Genomic DNA, 21,732 nt, shown 5'->3' with positions numbered 1-21,732 from the left:
TCCATTCCCTCGTTCCTCTCCTAGTCCCATTCATGACATGCTAGTTAAGGTTATTATCCCTCAGTAACATTAATTTCCCATCTATCTTGCGATATTCCCTTTCCTGCCTTCAGTCGTTGTCCCCGTACAAAGATTTTCATAATAATTACTCAGCTCAATGCGAGCAACATTGAGTTGCTCAATGTTGCTCTCAATAACAACATCGTAAGATAATACAATTTTTCTTATTTTCATTATTCGCTCTCTCTCTCTCTCTTCGGAAGTTTATGTACATCTTAGTGAGTTGTGTACATATTCAACAAACAAAAGTTTTTTCTTTTCACTTTTGTCAGTGAGCCTCTATGATGACTCAAAAAAAAGTCTGCTCTTTCTTCAGTACTTTTTGTAGGAGCAAAGGAACTAACCTGGCTCATTGCCCAATGCCCCATTTGAAATCTATTCGAGGAACTTTATTTTTATGTTAAGGGTTGAATATAAGCTTGAGGCAAGGTTCAAATCTCGTCTACGATGAGAATACGCTTGAAAATATTTTAATAGTGAGAGAAAGAATGAGTTAGGTGGTCTCTTTGGTTTCTTTCTGATATCCCTTCCCACCATTAGAAGTTTCCTAAAACTTCTCATGCTTTACTTTGATTTCTGAAAACTAGGATTTTACATTCTACAATAGCATTCATAATGAGAAAAATAAAAGCTAACGCCTTTTATTCTCGTTTAGGAAGTAAGCGAGGCCGTTATTATTATTATTACATAACACCTCCAGAGAGTTCGAAGATTCATCGAGGGAGAGTGCCTACTCTACAACTCCACCAACTGAAACTTCCTTCTTCATCTACACCAAGGCCATTGCCGACCACCAGCACTAGTATATTTACAGACAATCACAAACATCCATGACCACGGCGGGATTCGAACCAACAGCCTTTTGGCTGGAGAGCGCATTCGCTAACCACCCAGCCAACCAGGCCGGCATACTGAGACTGAGGGAGAAGTTCAATCTCCACCAGTAGCCAATCAGAGATAGCCCTCCCAGACTACTACTAATTATATATGGCGTCCGGTGAAGATAGGCGACAGACAAGTTTTGACATCTCGTGGTCCTTAATCCTAACTATGTTTACTAACTAATTATGTTTTCTGTCTGGGTCAATTTTGTTGAGTTTACGGGACAAAAAATCCGAGTTTTCTGGAGAAAAATCCCGATTGCACGTGGCAGAGATCGACTAATTCCGGAACCGGTCGAAAAAAGGCTTAGTAAAAGTTCCTGTAATCGACGACTAGAATTAAATTTATGATGCTCTCTCTCTTTGGGCAAACTAGCGCCGTGGAAGGCAGATGTCACTTCCACTGAGCTACCAGGCGAGTTACAATAGCATTAAACCTTCAAATCATATATAAAATTAACAGATATAATATGCTGACATCATTACTTTAGTTGTTTAAGAGTAATGGCTACAGGTAATGTTTCCTTAGTGACTATTGAGAGGAAGTTTATTATCTTTTTTTAAAAAGTTGTTTTTAACTCGAATGTTAGTTTTTTTCGGCCGATTTTGTTGAAGTATATTAAAAAAAAGAGCCTCTTTCTCCCAAGAAAAAGTAAAAAAAAAAAAAAAAAGACGAAGAAAAGGCTCCACTTGAGTGACTAACCTGACATCAGCTAGAAAATGGTTTAAGTAAGTGTTTTCCTCTACTCTGAGACTAGAAGGGAACCTATAAATGTTTCTTTTGGATTGGAAAAGGAAATTTCTTCGATTGGAAAAGACCTGAGTTCGATTCTCGTCGTGACGAGAGGAATCCTTCTATGGACTTTTTTAGTTGAAGGTGAGTTATCCGATCTCATACGATGGTAGCATGGTTTTTTTCTCCCTGTACAGACAAATCGGCATTCGGACCACACGCAATTTACAGACAAAAAATACTGTTGTTGGTGTTAATGGGTAGTAGTGTCATAGTTGGAGAATTAAGTAGTAGTAGTGGAGAGGATCAGATGTATTTAGCGAAATAGAGTAGTTTGCCCTACAACGATGAGTCCATGGACTCCCTGGAGGTGTCACACAGTAATAATAATAATAAAATATTTTTTCTGCAGATCTACCTCGATAGAAGTTGTAGGCGGCCAGGGAGACATCGTATTTGTTTTAAGAAATTCATTTGTAAATAAGCCATCAAGAACACTTTTTCGATATAGACCATCTCTCTCAAATTTATCACTGTATATAACAGTTGTAGAAGCTTTTTTTCACTTGGTTATGAAGTATGTTTATTTAGTAGATTAAACACGCTATGCCAGAAAGGAAACTCTGTATGAGGAAGCTGGTGACGAATGCAGTTTCAATATGACAAACAAAGCAATTTCAAAAGCAATATTTTTTCTTAGCAGTAAAGCTGCAATCGAGGAGTAGTATTGTGTTCAATTAACTGTTTAATTCTACTTCTCAAAAAAAAAAAAAAAAAAAAAAAACCATTCAACTCACAGTATTTCTTACAGTAATGTACTTTTAAAGGTTTACGATAACCAGATATCTGGAGTTGTATTCCATACAGTTATTAAAATCCTCAGTAGTCATAGGCACAGCTGCCGGTGAGCAGTTGAGAATGGAGACAGCTTTCCACTGATTCCCAAAGGAATTTATTCGTAATTTGCTATGGTAACTCCAATTAACTGACTAACAGCGCAAATTAACGGACATTTGAAATATTAAACTTAAAACTTAGGGCTATTTTAGCCCTAAGTTTTAAAGACTGATGGTTTGTTAATTTATGACATTAGCTGGCCAAATTATACTTGATTTTTCATGGCATGAGGTTTAATATTCATGGAAGTTATGAGATTTGCATTTTTATTCAAGAATACTTTTATTTATGTTTAAGAATGCATGCTTTCCTTTAGGATTTGACATCCTTTGAGATAAATATTCCTTAAAGCTTCCATTTATGCCTTAATAACCTATTCGTCTATGCCTGTTTGAAATATACACTGCTTGGAAAGAAGTCAATTGACATCATAATGTAAGAAACAAACAGCCTTGGCGCCCACCTTAAGTTGCAAGACCTTCTTTTGACGGGCATAATTTCCACTAGCGTACGATAGTGGTCAATGGGAATTTTGAACCTTTCTCCTGTAGGCATGTAATGAGGTCCTGGATTGCCGTGTGTCAGATGCCCTTGACCTCATCTGATGTTCTGCTTCAGTCCATATATCTTCACTAGGGTTGAGATCAGGGCTTTGTAAAGGCCAGTCAAGTGCGGCGAAGTTCATGTCTGCAAACAACGCAGTTACTGCAGCCTTATGACATGGGGAATTGTTTTGCTGAAAACGAAAATGATCAGTTCCATATAAAAGCCAGAAAGTAAACATTGCATTGTCCAGAACGTTCATATACCTCTCGGAGTCCAGTGTTTGTGGCAATACAAACAGAATCCGTCGCGAAACCAGAAAAAAAAAGGGACCATATCATCACACCGCTACCTCCGAATTTTATAGTTGGGATTTTGGAATCTTTTAAGACACGTTCACCCGGCATCTGTCAGACTCACACATATCCACTCGGTAGAGGGTGTAGCACGATTCGTTCGTCGTTCCATAACACAGCATTCTAAGCTTGTACGTTGCACTGCACACACTCTTTGCATTACTGAAGATGACACTGCATATTGGCCTGGATAATGTGGGTCCCGCCATGTAAACCCAGGTTGGGATCCTCGGTTCTGAATTCTTTTGTGCAGATTCGCGTTCCAGTTGATGCCTGGAACTCTACATTTAGTGTGTCAGCCGATATATAGCAGTTTTTACATTTTACTCTTTGTAGCACCCTACGTCATATTCGATGAGTGTGGTGGGCCTTCCACTGTGGGTTAGCACTTGCAATTGACTTCCTGCGCTTCCATCTCGGTGTGGTGTCCAGGGCCTTCATATCCATTGGATTAAATGAGCTATAGCCCAGGGCCGCCATTGATCCATATATGTATTATTTAATTATTGCTCAATCCAATATGATTAAGGCACCAAATTTTTTTAGCCCAGGGGCGCTCAAATTTGTTAAGACGCCATTGATGGTGTCACTGACTTTTGACCTGGCATGGCCCAGTGAACAATTTGCTGAAGAGATAGGCCTGCAACATGACATGCTATCACAACGTCTCTTTCAAACTCCATCGGTTTCCCCTCTAGCTGACTTTTCACCCAGTCACAGTTCCACTGACTTGGGAACATCATATTCCTCTAATTTATACTGGCTGCACTGCAAACACCTGATTAGCTAGAGATGTCACGATGCACACTGCCAATTGAGGGGGGAGGAGTCGCAATTTCTTTCCAAACAGTGTAATATGACATTGGATCAGTAGCATAGCCAGAGCTTTTGTTGCCGCCCCTCTCAATATACACCAAAAATATTACAAAAATTCAAATCGACGTATAGGGAAATAAATTAAAATACTATGTTTATTTCTGAAATAGCCTGTGTAACTCAGTGGATGTGGCGTTTGCATACCACGGCGCTTGGCCGCACGAAAGAAGACTTGGTTTCGAGTCTAGTCGTCGACTAGAGGAAATTTTTCTAACCCTTTTTTCGACCGGTTCCCGAGTTAGTCGATCTCTGGAACAGGCAAGTAGGTTTTTTCCTCCCGGAAACTCGGGTTTTTCGTCCTGTAAACTCAAGAAAATCGACCGTAGAACCCACATTATTTCAGACATTAAATATATTGTGTTATGGTTAGGGACCACGAGATGGCGGCACATTTGAGCCGTCTCTCTTCACTGTGTACCGCTTAATTAGTGATAGCCTTGGGCCATCTATCTCTGATTGGTACCAGTGGAGATTGAACTGCCCACTCAGTCTCCCAAAGTTAGATAGGGCTAAATGGCCTCGCCTACTCCCCGTATACGGGAATAAAAAGGCGTTAGCTGATTTTTTTTAACTGATTTTTTTATTTATTTCTTTTATTTCTAAAGTAAAACTTTAATTCCAACATTCTAAAATGTTATTTTTCCCTTTTCCGTTAGCAAAATCGTCGATGACATTGTTGAAGTCTATTTCATCACTCAGTTGCTGTTCTGTAGACAGTATGGCAAGATTTTTTAAACACAAAATACAGCCCGGGACGGACCACTCCCCCCCCCCAGCTATATCATCACACTAAACTGCATGATTTTAGATTTACTAACATTGAACTGATAGCCATTTTTACATGCTTACAATTCTAGCCTTTTTAAATCATTCTTCAAATACTTCATATTATTCGCATTCCTAGCCTATCTTTCCATCAACTGCCAATATAGTTGTATCTCCTGCCAAATTCTTCCCAATGCCATTAATGTAATGAATGAACAATACGGATCTAGGACTGATTCTTGTGATATCGTACTACTGGTTACCCTAAATCTTACTGACTTGCATCCTCCCATATACTAATTTTTGATATCTGTCAGTCAGCAATCCTCTTATCCATGCTAATAATTTTTTTTAATCCAATCTCATATTCCTTAATTTATGCTAAAGGCTTTCTTGCTGTATTCTGTGAAACGGTTTAAGAAAGTCGAAAAGCATCGTAGTGTATCCATTCTTCTTTTATCTAACTCAATCGTAACTTTATTATAGAATGTGAGCAAGTTTCTGTCATATGACTTTTCCTTGGTAAATCCATACTCTTCATTGCACAGTATAGTTTCTCTGTCAAACATTTTCTGCATGCAAAGCCCTGACCAACTTTTCAAAATTCTTCATCACCCTTCCAGAGCTACTGATAGTCAGTAGTCGGATACATCAATCTTTGCAATGTCCTTATGCTATGGGGTTACTTACACATTGTTTCCACTCCTATGGACTCTTCCTTGTTCTTAAAGTCAATTTATATAGTATAGTCAAAGGAACAGCTAGTTCAAATAATTACTCTTTTGCCATCCATGCTGATACTCCATTAGTCCCTATTGCCGAATTCTTATTCAGTTTGTGCAACAGCTCTGGTGCCTCGTCCTCAAACACCTGTGTTTCTTTGTCTTGTGAAGAGGTAACGGTGAGCTCGACGTTCCATACACCAGGTTGATAGCTTTTAGCAAAATGTGCACTCATTACTTGAACAATCTCGCTATCAGTCACTCGCATGCCATTGCATTCAGTAGAGTTATTCTTTCGTGTTCTTGTAGCATGATGATAGAATTATTTTGAATTATCTTAGCTTGCGGCGCCGATTTCTTTTCATACTCAGTCTTTGCTTTCTGTACAACAGTTGTAACTCTTCTGTCTTGTACCATATCATTTTCATAGCTAACATTGAACAAGCTTACATCCAATACATTTTATACTGTTCAAAACGCATAAAAAATGGGAGATGAGTTGACGTGTCATAAGTATAGATAGAATTAAGCTTATTTGAATTACCTGAAAACGGCTATTGAAATTTCTGCTTAGTGAAACACCTAGTTCCTTATTTTTGTTACAATAATTTTATTACTTCTAATTTATTTTATTTTAATTTAATTTATACTAATTTTATTACATGGTTCAATAATTTATTAAAATAAAGTGATACGCATTGTCATAATGCTTTTAAAATTAATATTACTAAACTCCATAAAAATCTGAATTTTATTGCTATTTGCAAAACTTATCCCTAAATTACCACTTTCATCAACATGTATGATATCGCGGAATTTTTGTAAAAGTTGCGGCTTGGTAAATGTACAGATTCTATTGTGATAGAAGAGGAATCGAAATTAAATATCGATGGAAAAAAGAAAAACATTATAGAATGGTCTAGTTATAATTGACGCTATATTGTTAATTAAACTGTTATTTTGCCATTTTAAATTATAAAATTTTGCGACTGTTCTTGTATGGATCCTAATAGTGGAGAGTTAACATCTCGCTATTGACACTTCCAGCGGAAGCAGTACGCGCACACGATCGAACGTTAGTAAATTTTAGTGTTAGCGAGTAATTACACAAATTGCTGAATTTTTGTATAATGATGTTGAAGAACATCAAATGCTAAATTTAGTAAATGAAGCTAACTGCACTCTTCATAATATATTTATTTCAGTTTTCATGTCTAATAGGTTGTAATCCAGTACACATGAGGAAGAAAAAAGATAATCAAAATGGAAGGAAACGAGGAAGTGTTTGAGCTACAAGAGAAATTTAAAATAACTACATATTTATATTTGAAATGCTAATATAGGATTAAAGAACCAACAGAATATTCTTTGAATGAAAGAAATAACAGCATCATGGATGTTTAAAAACTAGAGATCATTACTTTATCACAATGCAAATGCCAGCAGTAGGTAAGTAAATTTAAGTACCGGCATTCTTAAAAATGGTAAACTTTTCAAAATGATAAGTTTTCTAGTTCCATTTTCTACCATATATTAAAATATCAAAGCAGTACAATAATAATAATATTTGAACCGAATTGACGAAACGTCCCAGTTTTGCTTTTTAAACAATAAATAGATGAAAAGTAAAGTTTTGTATGAAAGCTTATTCACTTGTTTTAACAGTCTTTTTTTAAGTTTTGCTATTTCTTTCAGTAACATTACAGCTTCGCAATATTGATTCCATTAACAGTCATTCATTAAGGCATGCTTGAATTTGTAATAACTAAATATGTGCATGTGTGTATGCACAGTATATTTTTAAGAGTTCAGCGGTACCACTACCAAAATACAGAACAAACTCTCGTATATGGAATTACCATTAAAAAATGTTGAATATATATAACTATAATTATAGTCATAATGCTATGAAACTTTGTCATCGCCACGTGAAGTTGTGTGTAGACCTGTAAAATAATGCCAACTCTGCTTTACTCTACGAACTTTGTGTACATACAATTAAATCCTCTACTTTGGTTTACTGAAAAGTAGTGATATTTTGTAAATTTATTGTAATATTTTTATCATTAGTTTTGTTTAATAATAATACTATTATTACTCAGAAGGCAAAAATATTATGCCTTCTGATTCAAAATGACCAGAGCAAGTTTAAAAAAAAAAAAAAGAAGAAGAAAGATATCAATGTTTATGATTATTTTCAATGAGTCAACCCCCCCCCCTTTCCAAAGCAAATGATATCTGTAGATATCATTTTATATATACTGAGCATACATGAAATTAATTAGTTTAAGTAGTTTTTGCTGTTGAGTAAAGCCAAAATGAATAATGAAATATATATTAGTTCCTACTTTACATTTACTAAAATGGAAGTGATAGTAAAATTCTCATATAAAAAAAATTAAGTGATGATGGGAATTAAAATTTAGGGAAGACATTGCAGAGGCAGTGGAGACAGTCCAGAGGATTGATTGCTAGTTATTGTTATTTGCAGTGGTGCAGAAAACATTGACTAACAGCAGGGGCGAATGCTGGGCTTGAAATTCATGCTTGCTCTTGTTATCATTCAGGGAGTGAGAGGTGTGATTCAAGTCTGATTAGCAGAATAATGAATTATTGACTATTTAAAATTAGACAAATCGGCCCTTCAGAACACACGCAATTTACAGACAAAAAATACTGGTGGAGGTGGGTGGTGGATGGCGTTGATGGGGGTGATTCGTGGTAGAGGTTCGGTGTAGTGGTTGAGACAATTGTAGGTGTCCTCCCGCGATGAGTCTTCGGACTCCTTGGAGGTGTCAGGAATAATAATAATAATAATAATAATAATATATTTAGAAATTTATGTACTTCTTTCTCAAGTAATGAGCTTGTACAGCAAGCATGGAGAATTCACACTAACAGAGGTTTGATTGGGTTGTTGAATTGTGACCAGAGCAAGTAACACTATGATGCCAATGTATTATATTTATTAATTCTTGATTGTATGCAGAAGAAGGTATTCTATCTAAGAGATGATTATTGAAAGTTTTTTCACTTGGTTATACTATAAATTAAAGATGATAAGAAAATTATATTCTTGGTTTCATCCTTTATCCAAGTGTAAGCAAAATTTGTGCATGAAGTAACTTTATGACTGGGCTACTTGTATATAGAAGCTAATGACGTCACATCAATTGCCTTAGTATCCCATAATGAGACACACATCCTTACAGGTATAATGCTGTGCATTATGGGAAAGGCCATTACCCAGACTGGTTTCAACCTTTATTGAGGTCTCATTAGTCGGAGCCAGACCCAGAAGTGATACCAAGGTTGAAGTAATATAAAATCATATTTCCATATACAAGTAGTCAAAAGGTGTCACACCTTTAGATGTTGAAAGTTTTTTCACTTGGTTATACTATAAATTAAAGATGCCAAGAAAATTATATTCATGGTTTCATCCTTTATCCAAGTGTAAGCAAACAGTCAAGAATATAATTTTCTTGGCATCTCTAATCCATACTAATAGATGATCCTTCTCTAAAAGACTCTCATTAGTCACTTTCTCATAGGTATTCAGTTTTTGCATATGCTTTTTTATAGTTTTTTTTTTTTCCATAGGAATTACTCTACTGAACTGCTATTACCATTCCTTTGATTTTCTTTAATGATGAACATGAGTAGCCACTGGTCAGTATCCATATGCCATTCAACTCAAAATATATTAAACTGATTCATCTTCCTTCATTCCATCTTCCTCGGTTAAGAATAAAATATAAGAATGGAAAACTCATGGAAAATTGTACAAATGTTTATTTGTAAAATTTTTTGGCCATGTTTCACAGTCATCTGTAGTACATAAATGGAATAGCAATTTATACACTTGAAGATTTCGATAATAAAAATGAAACTGATCATTATAAATTAAGAACTTATTTCGGCATAAATACTGTATCAGCCTGTAAAAGAAATGTCTGTATTTTTTTCTATGTTAGGATGTCTACTAATCAACAATTGAAAACGAAACACGACATTCTTGATGTATCTTGCACTATTTTCCATGAGTTTTTTCTTCTTGTATTTTATTCTTAGTGTGCCTACTCATGGTATTCCATTCTAGATTTTTAAAAACTTCTTCTAGGGTTGTTGTTGTAAATATTTAGATGAATTGACATCTCCCTATCTCTTTTTTTTTTTATAGGTAATATTAGTTTCTAATTTTATACAGGCAGTTGAATTTTTATATATATGACTCAGTATTGTAGTTGGTGGATTGTAGGTGGTGGAGATAGAGTTGTAGAGTAGATGCTCTCCCTCGATGAGTCTTTAGACTCCCTGGAGGTGTCAAGTAATAATGATAATAATAATATATCAGCATAAGTTTTCTCAATTCCTTGATTTTTTTTAAGGTTTCTGAAATAACTGATGTCAAGATTGAATCAAATGCCTTTTCAAAATAAGAATAATAATCAATCAATCAATAAATAAAATAATACTAATAATAAATAAATAAAATAATAAATTCCATGATTAGGAGATTTACACTAGACATGAAAGACATGATGGGTAAATTTGGAATGGACTTGGAATGTTGTAAACATAATTATCTATTCATCTCAGACACAAAGTTTTTCTATAGACTATAACCATAATACTCATGGTATCTCCAGATGGAATGATTAAAAACTGTATTGATTACTATTATTTTAATGGCTAATATAGCCTACTTTTATTTAGGAGTGCCCCTTTTTTTACAATGTCTTTATTTTTGATCAAAATGTAATCAATACAGGTATTATTACTTGGAAAATTCCCATGTTATTCCTCTAAAATAAACTATTATTTTAATGGCTAATATAGCCCACTTTCGTTTAGGAGTGCCCCTTTTTGTTACAATGTTATTTGCTCTTTACCCAAATCTTAGGGCATTACTGAAATATTATAAAACTAATATATGAAGAATTCTTCATTAAAATAATAGCTTATTTTAGAGGAGTAACATGGGAATTTTCCCAGAAATAATACCTGTAGTGATTACATTTTGATCAAAAATAACTGGAAATCCTCAATCCATAATGCAAGAATAGAAACCAGATTTTGATTCTGATCATGAACCTGCTAGCTGCAAAACTCAATTGAAATTTGAAAATAGCAAGCCAAAGACTCTAATCCTATCAATATAACAAAACTGAAAGATAAAATTATACAAAAAAAACTATAGAAGCATACATAATAGAAACAGATGTTGAAAGTTTATTTTTCACTAGGTTTTTAGTTTAATCCTTTATCCCAGTGAGAGCAAACAAAGTTTGCACCTGAAAATATCTTCAGGACTGAATATAGTGTTGTACTATCTTACCTGGGTAAGTAGTGCAACACCAGGGCAAGTAGTGCAACACCAGGGCACTCGTAGCAAAGGTGGAGCAAGTTACCAACACTCCTATCCCAGTATCTCCCATAATGCAAAACACATCTCCTTGTGGATATGTATATGTATACTGTTATGCATTAAGGGATTGGCCACTCCCCAGACTAGTTTCGACCTTTATTGAGGTCTCTTCAGTGGGAGCCAGGCCCAGAGTTGGAGATACCAGGCAGAAGTAGTAGCAAGGTCACCTTTACCTATAGAAGTTGCCAAAAGGTTTACCACCTTTTTTTATTAAATTACTCTGGATTTAGAGAAGGATGTTGAAAGTTTATTTTTCACTAGGTTAGACTATAATAAATTTAGTTTAATCCTTTATCCCAGTGAGAGCAAACAAAGTTTGCACCTGAAAATATCTTCAGGACTGAATATAGTGTTGTACTATCTTACCTGGGTAAGTAGTGCAACATCAGGGCAACTCGTAGCAAAGGTGGAGCAAGATACCAACACTCCTATCCCAGTATCTCCCATAATGCAAAACACATCTCCTTGTGGACTTCAGGACTGAATATAGTGTTGTACTATCTTACCTGGGTAAGTATTTCAACACCAGGGCAACTCGTAACAAAGGTGGAGCAAGCTACCAACACTCCTATCCCAGTATCTCCCATAATGCAAAACACATCTTCTTGTGGATATGTATACTGTTATGCATTAAGAGATTGGCCACTACCCAGACTAGTTTCTACCGTTATTGAGGTCTCTTCAGTGGGAGCCAGGCAGGCCCGGAGTTGGAGATGTTATGCATTAAGGGATTGGCCACTACCCAGACCAGTTTCTACCTTTATTGAGGTAGAATGGGAGTTCATATCTCTTCTTCATTGGCCTCTTTCGAGTCAAAAAAAGTTGTGCTGAGAGTCAGCTTGATAGTGAGAGAGGAGGAGAAAGATAGAGTGGATAGTAGTAGATAGTTAAAAGAGGCCTCAGTCGATCTACTTGGCCTGACTTAAATGCCAGCACCAAGCAGATCTCCGATATTATCTCCCTCCATCCGTTCTTTCCCGTGTTCCCCGGCCAGCCACCTCTTCAGATGTCTGGCTGATGAAAGAAGTGAAAAATAAATGCAGGAAGACACACATAAATTGAAAGGCAAAAGACTAAGACACACATGAACAGAAACAACAAAGGAGCTAGAACACGCATAAACAGAACAACAAAAGTCGGTGAATTAACAGAAAAGTACTGCAAGAAAGGGGGGAAGAGCCTGGCCCGAGTGATGCAGCCTGCAAGGAGCTGCACCGCCTCACTGTAAGCCTTTGCTGCTCAGGTTCTCAGGTCTGCCCCCTCCTATGTGGATTAATTGTGAACATACAGAAACAGAACTAAGAAACTTAGAAGGGGCTTTTTTTTTTTAGATCATATTTGCCCTGCTATTTTTTATCACTACCTCATAGTCTTTTACCACGTTTTCCATCACTGTGAGTACGTGTACTGACTCTTCATCATTTAGTTTCCATATTCTCTTCAAGCTTTCATTCCATTTTGCTCGGTGGTAACTGACGTTCCCAAACTTAAGCCATATTCTAAGACTCTCTAGCTCACCTTCCCATTGCAAAGCAGCGTCTCCTTTTTCCTGTAGAGCTGTGTGGACTTTGTTTCTTATCTCAGGTTTATTACTAAGATAGAATAGGATTCGTTTTGTTACATTCGAGTTCTCATATAGGGGTTCTTTTCCTTTTACCGGTTTTGTAATGGGGTGAGAAGAACCGGTGTTTGTATCTACTGGTCAAGTTCTTTTTTCAAATTCCTTCATTATCCATGGGTATCTCTTTTCCAAATCTACTCGTGTCAGCGACTTCAATGTGTCACATAAGTGTTGTTTTTCTTCCTCTATTAAGTCCAGGTGACCGTCCAGTTGATGGGGCTCGACCTTGGTTATATCCTTTACATAGAGTTCTCCCCATATGAGTCTATTTGCTCCTCTTAAAGAACAAGAAAGTTGGCTCTCCTTTTGTGGCCATTATCTGAAATAGTTTTTCTGCCGTTTTAAGAGATCCCTTAAAGTTCTTCAAAATGACACAGCCGTTTGGGGTATTGCTTTTAACAAAGTCTGTTTCTTCCTTTGTTTCCGGATTGTTTCCTTGCTCTCTATCTTCTTCTTCTGATGAGGTTTCTTCTTCATTTTCTGTGTTGTTTCGCGTTATTATCTCATTTCCCTCCTCATCCTCATCTGAACTTGAGGCTTCTATTTGGCTTTCAGTGTCCTGTTTATTTCGTTTCATTTCTCCTTCTTCTTCTGGTGTGATGGGTCGTTTTGTTGTACTGGTATTGATTTCCATTTCCTCTGTTTCTGTGCTGTCATTGTTGCCTTCCGATTCAATGGTGTAAGATTTCTTAGTGTTCCGTTTCTTTTTCTTCCTAATTTCCCTTCTGCGTTCCTCCCAGTTATTGCCTGATTTCCTAATGTAGTCGTTGTGATAGCTGGTGGTTGGAGGGCTGGAAAGTCTTCTGATTCCGTTGTTTGTGGTTCGTTTACTATTTGGCCGGTAGTTCGCGAGTTCTGTGATGTGAGTTTAGGACTGATTACTGGAATGGCTACTGCTGCAGGTGTTATGGAGCCTCCTGCTCTTTCTGCAAGTGTCCTGTTAGGACAAATGTCTATTCTATGAGAAGTGTTCCCACATTTGCGGCACGGTGACTCACATTTATCCAATATGTGTTCTGTTGATAAGCAGTTGCGGCATTTGTTGTTTTTCGGGCAGTGAGCGCTAAGGTGGCCCAAAGCGGTGCACCGAAAACATTGTTTTCTTATGCCTGGGTAATTAATTATTACTCTTGCTGAGCCTAAAAAAATCATGTTGGGGATTTCTGTTTTCATTTCAATTGAAATGCTCACTTCCCCTGATTTCCACTCTGGGATATCCGTGTCTTGTCCGATTGATACGTTTCGGACAGTCCCCCACTTTGAGAAAATGGTTTTAATGCTTTCCTCCCCTTTCTCTAGATATTCGAGTGGAAACCTGTCAATTTTTATGGATTTTAAAATACTCCCAACTAGGAAGGGTAGGTATTTTCTTCCTTCACTTTCTATGCCTTTAAGGAGCGTTTCCCTTGTCTCTATATTGTTCGTTACTATTTGGAATCTTCTCTCTCCCCCCGTAAGGGGTAAGCCCGTAAATGCTTTCTGCTTTGGCAACTTTGAGAAGAGCAGTCTTTGAGTCTCTTCAGTGGGAGCCAGGCCCAGAGTTGGAGATACCAGGCAGAAGCAGTAGCAAGGTCATCTTTACCTATAGGAGTTGCCAAAAAGTTTGCCACCTTTTTTTAAAATTACTCTGGATTTAGAGAAAGATGTTGAAAGTTTATTTTTCACTAGGTTAGACTATAATAAATTTAGTTTAATCCTTTATCCCAGTGAGAGCAAACAAAGTTTGCGCCTGAAAATATCTTCAGGACTGAATATAGTGTTGTACTATCTTACCTGGGTAAGTAGTGCAACACCAGGACAACTCGTAGCAAAGGTGGAGCAAGCTACCAACAGTAGTTGGTAGCTTGCTCCTCTTGTTCCACTTGTTCCCATCAAGAAGAGGTCATCCCTGTGGAAGTTGTATAAGGAGAGTGAGAAGCAGGTTTTTAGCATGGGGAGTTGTGAATGATCGGAATGCATTGCTTGAGAGTGTAGTGTTTACAAACAATTTGAATGTATTCAAGACATGGTATGATGAGCTGTGTATGACAAAGAGGCCTCTTATGATGAGTTTGTCTCCATGAGGTGGGGAGGGGTCTTGGGATAATAATAATGATAAGCTGTTGGGTATACTTCTTCTTCTTCTCCCATAGTCTTAAATGGACCGTTGGGTCATTCATGGCTGATAGATGATAGTCTTGGTTAGCCTCCTCCAGTCATCTCTGTCTCTTCTTTGTGATGTCAGTTGAGAAAGGGAGGAATTTGTCCATTTTTTGATGTTATCAGTCCATTTTAATCGAGGTCGGCTCCTAACCCTTGGTCCCAGAACGATTCCGTCTAGTGCTTGCTTTGGAATGCCATTAGCCCTCTCCACATGTCCGAACCATTTCATCTGTCTTCTTCTGATGACTGTCAGAATATTTTCCCTTTTTCTCCCAACTATTGAATCAATCAGTTTTTGGACATTTTTATTGGTTTCGTAAGTGGTATAGGAGATTCTCATACTACTTATTATTAAATTGGATGGAAAATATTAAAACTATAAAGATCCTGGACATTTTTTTTTTTTTACCTAGACTGGTTATTGATGTCTGAGATCTCATCAGTGGGAACCATACCCAGAAAGACATCAAGGTTGAATTAATGCAGAAGTCATGTATTCCAGGTTCCTTTCCTACTGACGAGGGTGGACAGTTACCAGAACTCCCTGCTCTGGAAACCAAACATGGGAATAGCCACTTCAGGTCCCCAATAAGCAAGGTGGTGGTATTTCACTGGGTGATGAAAGTCATCTGCCATGTACTAGGTCTAGTTGCCATTTAGTTGCTATATAAGGATACCTTCCTACTTGATACCAGCTAGGAAGGTATCCTTGTACAGCAGGAATACTTGCCTGTGCCAAGTTGCACCTTGAGAAAATGGGATTGACTTGACTAGAAGAAGATTCATACTACACATTATGACCCATACTTAGTAATCAGGCAAAAAAATAAAAAATAAATAAATAATACTTTCAACATATAGTGAATTGCAAGGAGGGGAAGAACAAGAGGCTATTCCTTAAAGGTATGAGGAGAAGGAGAGTAAGGAGTAGATTATTTGCATAAACAGTGGCGGGTAAGTGGGAGGCATCGTTGAGTGTGTTGTTAATTAGTGTTTAACCTTAAACTCATTCACATTTAATTGTATTTAAGGTTAAATGTATTGCATTTCACCTTAAATATGATAGATGATGTTAAGCGAAGTTGGGTGCAACCTTCTACAATGAGTGTTTATGGAGGCTGTTATAGTAAACTCAGGTGGAGAGAGAACACAGAGAGAGAAAATACACACAAGACAAGAAATATATTGATTATATTATTGCTGATAGTGATATCTAAGATACTGTAAGCATGTGGAGTATTTGAAAATAAAATTTTCAAAGTGATTTTGAAAGTAACCCCCAAGAAAAATGTGTATGTACTAAGAGTTTGAAAAGAATCAAAAGTTCAGCAGTTTTTGCATGTGAATTGAAGACCACAATATACAAGAATTATTTGGGAAAAAGTGAAGGAATTTGAAAATAAGACAATGTAAAATTCTGAAGGATGCATTTTTTTTCTCAACTAGGCAGGCATATGGTGAAGTTATGCAAAGATTGAAACAGTAAGAATTCCATGCAGGACACAGTAATTTCAAGAAATTCTCCATCAAAAGAAATCATAAAACTTTCTTTACTAGTAAGTCAGCATATGCTCTTTAAGAATAAAAGACAAATGTAGAAAAGCTTAGCAAAAGTAGCTCAACAGAAGTCATGGGAAGATTTTGGAAAGAATAAAGAAAATACATTAAAAGTGGCAAAATGTTATAGAGGTTACTTAAAAAAACTTGGAAATGGAAGAAAGAGTACCACAAAAAGAATATAAAGATGATAACTGTGAAGGAAACAACAAGGATATTTTGGATGTCTAGAATAATTACTTGACTCTAATGGGATGATAATAATGATAAGCTGTTGGGTATACTACTTATACAACTCATCCCATTAAATAGGATGACAAATGTTAGAATAATAAAAGAATTGAATGCATTTCCAGTAGGGAATGCAGTCAAGTTAACCATGAGAAACACTAGATAGGAAGGTAAGTGGCATCAGTGATATTTGACCTGACATATATGAAGGTATAAATGTTTTATAAACAGCTACACTGCATAATTCAGAATGCTTGGTTAGAAGGCATGCATTCCTAGAATCATTTAGAATTCCAGATTATTGGATTAGAACTCTTGTTATATCAATTAATAAAAAGGAAAATAAAACTAGTGAGAATTATAGAGCTATATTATAGAAACAAACTGAATTTAGGCTAAATAGGAGTTGTCAAGACCAAAGTTTACCTTACACTAAATAGTTGCAAAATTGTGAGAATATTCTGTCCCCCTCCCAACCTTTTTTCTCCATGCAGTATGAGTGATACCCTTCAAGGCCATGACAAGCATACTTAAAGATGCATAACCTCCTCCATTTTGAGGGTATATCAGTTAAAACTGTGGTGCCGTTGGCTGGTCGCTAGTTGATGTACATCTCCAAACCTGTCACTAATGATTCAGGAGGCTTCCTGGTGCACTGGCACATAATCTCACTGCCACATACTCTGGAGCAGGAGTTTTGGAGGAACTGTTGAAGCCACGTCATGGTGCTGAGGCTGATTTCTCACTGTATGAATGTTATGTCCAAGAGTCTGTCTTCTCTCATTGTTGTATCTCCACATATCTTTCCAGCTAATCATAATTAAACTTATGAAGGCTCCTACAAACAATGACAGCAACACTGTCACAAAAATGGATCTTCCCTTGTAAACCAATTCCATCAAAAAGTCACATCACAAATAGACACAACATACAAACCAAGTCAGAATCTCTTCGCTAAAAACTCACTTTTGCATCCACTTTATTAACATCCATGGCATTAATACAAACATAAATGATGTTCACCACTACTTCTCTATAATTTATTATACATATCAGATACTTATCCCAATTCATGGAAACAATCGCATATCTATCCTATTCCAAAAAAGCTTGATAGAATTCTGCCATCAAACTACCGACTGATTACCATCACTTCTGTTCTCTCCAAAATAATAGAGCAAATCATCAATAGCCAACTTCACTACTTAGAGGCCCACCAATTAATCAGTGACCACCAATACGGATTCCACCTGTCAAGATCCACAACTGACTTTGTAGCTTACATCTAGCACCACTGGACACATGCTATGGAAAGGTTTAGAGAAACTTGTATTATTGCCTTGACATTTCCAAAGCTTTCAATTTTGATGTGTAGCATCAAACTTACTAAACAAATTACCATCCTTTGTCTCCCTGCCACTCTCCGTAATTGGGTAGCCAGCTTTCTCTCTGGTCTTTCTCTGCGAGTAATGATAGATGTTTCCCTCTCTTTGAGCTTCGCCGTGAATGCTAGAGTGTCTCAAGTCTCTGTCATATCACCTACTCTCTTTTTTCCTATACATAAATGACCTACTCACAATAACCACTAGCCTTATCCACAGCTTTGAAGATGGTAGTATTCTCTACTCATCCTACTCCATGCAATACTCTGACTTCCCAGGCTGCAAGATCATTACAACTAGTGCCTTAAACATTGATGTACATACTATCTGTCAGTGGAAGAAGCTCAACCTTGTTATGTTCAATGCCACCAAAACACACACTTGTATTTTCTCACACAAAAGAGATCTTAGCTCACATAACCTTACCCTCAGTAATACACGATCATCAGACAAGATCAGATCTCTCTGCTTGGACTAATGTTTACTTCTAGTCTCTCCTGGCATAAACATGCCACACCAATAACCTTCTCAACATCCAAGAAACTTGGCATTCTCTTCGTTCAAGAGCCTATTTTACACCCAACCAACTCTTCACTATATACAATCTGCCCATGTGCAGAATGCTGCTCACGTGTTTGGGGTATTGCACCAAAAAACTGTCCTTAAAATCCTTGACAGAGTTAGACTGATATATATATAATCCCTCTTTTACAGACTCACTCCAGTCTCTGTCTCACAGGTGCAATGTTTCAGCACTGTCTCTCTTCTAAAGGTACTTCCATGGTCACTGCTCCAGTGAATTGGCAACCATCATTCCTCCACTTTTTGTTGCACCTGTTAATACAAGAGCTGCAGCTGCCCAGCATCCCTTTATTGTGCAACTGCAAACACCTAAAACTTTCACCTTTTCAAAAAAAAAAAAAAATCAATAAACTTATCAGCTTTCATCTTTCCATGGCACATGTCCAGTGGACACATGCCATAGAAAGTTTCAGAGAAACTTGTACTGTTTCCTTGACATTTCCAAAGCTTTTGACTGTGTGCAGCATCGAGGCCTACTAAACAAATTGCCATCCTTTGGTCTCCCTGTCACTCTCTGTAATTGGGCCAGCTTTCTCGCTGGTCTTTCTCTGTGAGTCATTGTAGATGGCTCCCCTCTCTTTGAGCTTCACTTGGAAGGCTCTGTACTATCACCTACTTTCTTTCTCTTGTTTTCACAAATGACCTACTTACAATCACCACTAATCCTATCTACAATTTTGCAGACAATAGTACTCTCTCCTCATCCTACTCATTTGACAAACCATGCAGTACTCTGCATCCCAGGTTACAAGATCATCTACAAACAGTGCCTTAAACATTGATCTTCATATTTATCTTCAGTGGGGCAAAGACAACCTTGTCATGTTCAAAACTAAAAGACAGTCTTGCCTTTTCTCTTGCAAAAGAAATTTCAGTTCGCATACCCTTACCCTCAGTAATACACAAATCACCAGACAAGATCAGATCTCTTCTTAGACTAACGTTTACCTTCACTCTCTCCTGGCATAAACATAACACATCAATAGCCTCCTCCTCATCCAAAAAACAAGGCATTCTCTTTCTTTCAAGAAGCTATTTTACACACAACCAACTCTTCACTGTATGCAAATCTTCCCATGTGCAGAATACTGCTCAAATGTTTGGGGTGGTGCACCTAAAACTTCCCTTAAAATCCATAACGCTGTCCAAAGGCAAGTAGTTAAGCTCATTGATTACAGATTCACTTCAGCCTCTGTCTAACAGGTGCATTGTTTCAGCACTGTCTATTCTACAGGTACTTCTGGTTACTGCTCCAGTGAATTGACAACTGTCACTCCTCCACTTTTGTCGCACCTGTTAATAGAAGAGCAGCAATTGCCCAGCATCCTTGTATGTGCTTCTCATCTTCCTCTGTTATTGTCCTCTGGAACAGCCTTCCTCATGAAATATAACAACCTGCAGCTCTTCAAAAAAAAAACATGAATAAACTTCTATCTCAGTCCTCAGCTGCACTCCACACATAGCACTGATGTGCTTGTGGGTCTCTTGTATGGGATCAACATTAAACATAATAATAAGGATCTCTATTTAAGCTTTGTTGATTTTAAAATAAAAAAAAAATCTTCATTGTTATTTATAATCTATATCAGGCGTGGCCAACTTCATTCTATATGAGGGCCAATATATGATGAGTGGTAGCGTCATGGGCTGCACACTTTTAGACAGAACTTAAATAAAAATAAACTGCATTTTTTCATAGCAATAGTTATATGTATTGAATTACTATATTTGTTAAATCATTTTACTACTGGGAGAACAATATAAAATACTTGATTGATTTAAATATAAGTTGTTAAATTAAATTTAATTACATATTTGTTTTTTTTACATGTAACACAACTTAATGAGAACACTGTGGCCGTTCATGTGCAGCAACAAGTTCATCAAAGTCGATTTTCAATGACAATGACGATATTCGTAGCAAATCCTGAAGGTGGTCATCAGTCAGTCGGCTTCTTTGTGACGATTTAACCGCCCTCATATGTATGTGCTTCCAAACATAGATGCAATTCTCAAGCTGAAATCACTCAATGCAGGATATTTTTTCCTTGGTACCAGTTTCCAAAAGTCAATGCCTGTCTCCACCCTTGACTGGAAAAAGGGGTCACTTTGAAGGTCACACAACTCCAATTGAATAGTGTCATGCTGCTCTGAAATGTCGTTCATTGGGTTGTTAAATAATGTCAGTTCTGGTCGCATGTCACTGAAGTCAGAAAATAGCTTACTGAATTGCTCTAAAAGTTGGTCTAACATTGGCACAGAAAACTTGAAGTCAATGTCATGGCTCTCCTCCATCAACTCCCTGCAGGAAGGGAAATATACCAAGTTTCCTCTGACTAGGGTAAATTTAAAAACCTTCAGTCGACTTATGAACCCATCTAGGTGTCCAACTAAATCTGAGATTGGTTACGTCCCTGTAACTTCATGTTGAGTTTATTCATGTGGTGTGTGATGCCTGTTAGAAAGGCGAGTAAGCTGTAAAATGAGAATCACATAGTTTTGTGATTAGTTTTTTGTTTGTCTTCTCGTGTTCCTCTAAAAACTGTTTTATTTCCTTTCTCAAAGCAAAAAAACTGTTTTAAACAGTTCCCTGCTTAGCCAACGTACTTTTGTGTACAACACTAAATCGTCATATACTGCCTCCATTTCTGTTAGAAAAGAAAGAAACTTGCAGTGTGTCAAGGCCCGATTTCTGCCCTTAATTAGATTCACACACTTCATTACAGTTTCATAACATCCTCTATCTCCAGAATTTTACCACACAGAGCCTCCCGATGTATAATGCAGTGCAATACATTTTGGATTTGGCACCATCTGTCAGAATAGCTGTGAGATTGTTGATGTCACCAGTACCATTTACAACCTTTTCTGCATCATAAATGTCTTGACCTTTGGCTGTGTTATGCAATGACTCTAATTCTAGAAGCTCTTCATTAATAACAAAGTCTTTGAA

The 21,732-nt window shown here is 37.0% G+C and overlaps 1 protein-coding gene across 2 annotated transcripts in view; it reads left to right on the top strand.

Annotated features, from left to right (window-relative positions):
• Positions 1–6,953: 6,953 nt before the first annotated feature.
• Positions 6,954–21,732, top strand: part of LOC150096883 (uncharacterized) — a 111,448-nt gene continuing 96,669 nt past the window's right edge. For both annotated transcript variants that reach the window (XM_090408135.1, XM_090408134.1), the window contains exon 1: positions 6,954–7,282. In XM_090408135.1, coding sequence (XP_090264261.1) covers positions 7,264–7,282 — 19 coding nt within the window. In that variant the 5' untranslated portion in view covers positions 6,954–7,263. The remainder of the gene's footprint in view (positions 7,283–21,732) is intronic.

The sequence above is a fragment of the Typopeltis vanoorti genome, chromosome 18 (genome assembly GCF_054136105.1).
Source record: "Typopeltis vanoorti isolate ZY-2024b chromosome 18, IOZ_Tvanoo_1.0, whole genome shotgun sequence".
Taxonomy (NCBI): domain Eukaryota; kingdom Metazoa; phylum Arthropoda; class Arachnida; order Uropygi; family Thelyphonidae; genus Typopeltis; species Typopeltis vanoorti.
Note: the sequence above shows the minus strand (reverse complement) of the source record. Positions and strands in the feature narration are given on the sequence as shown.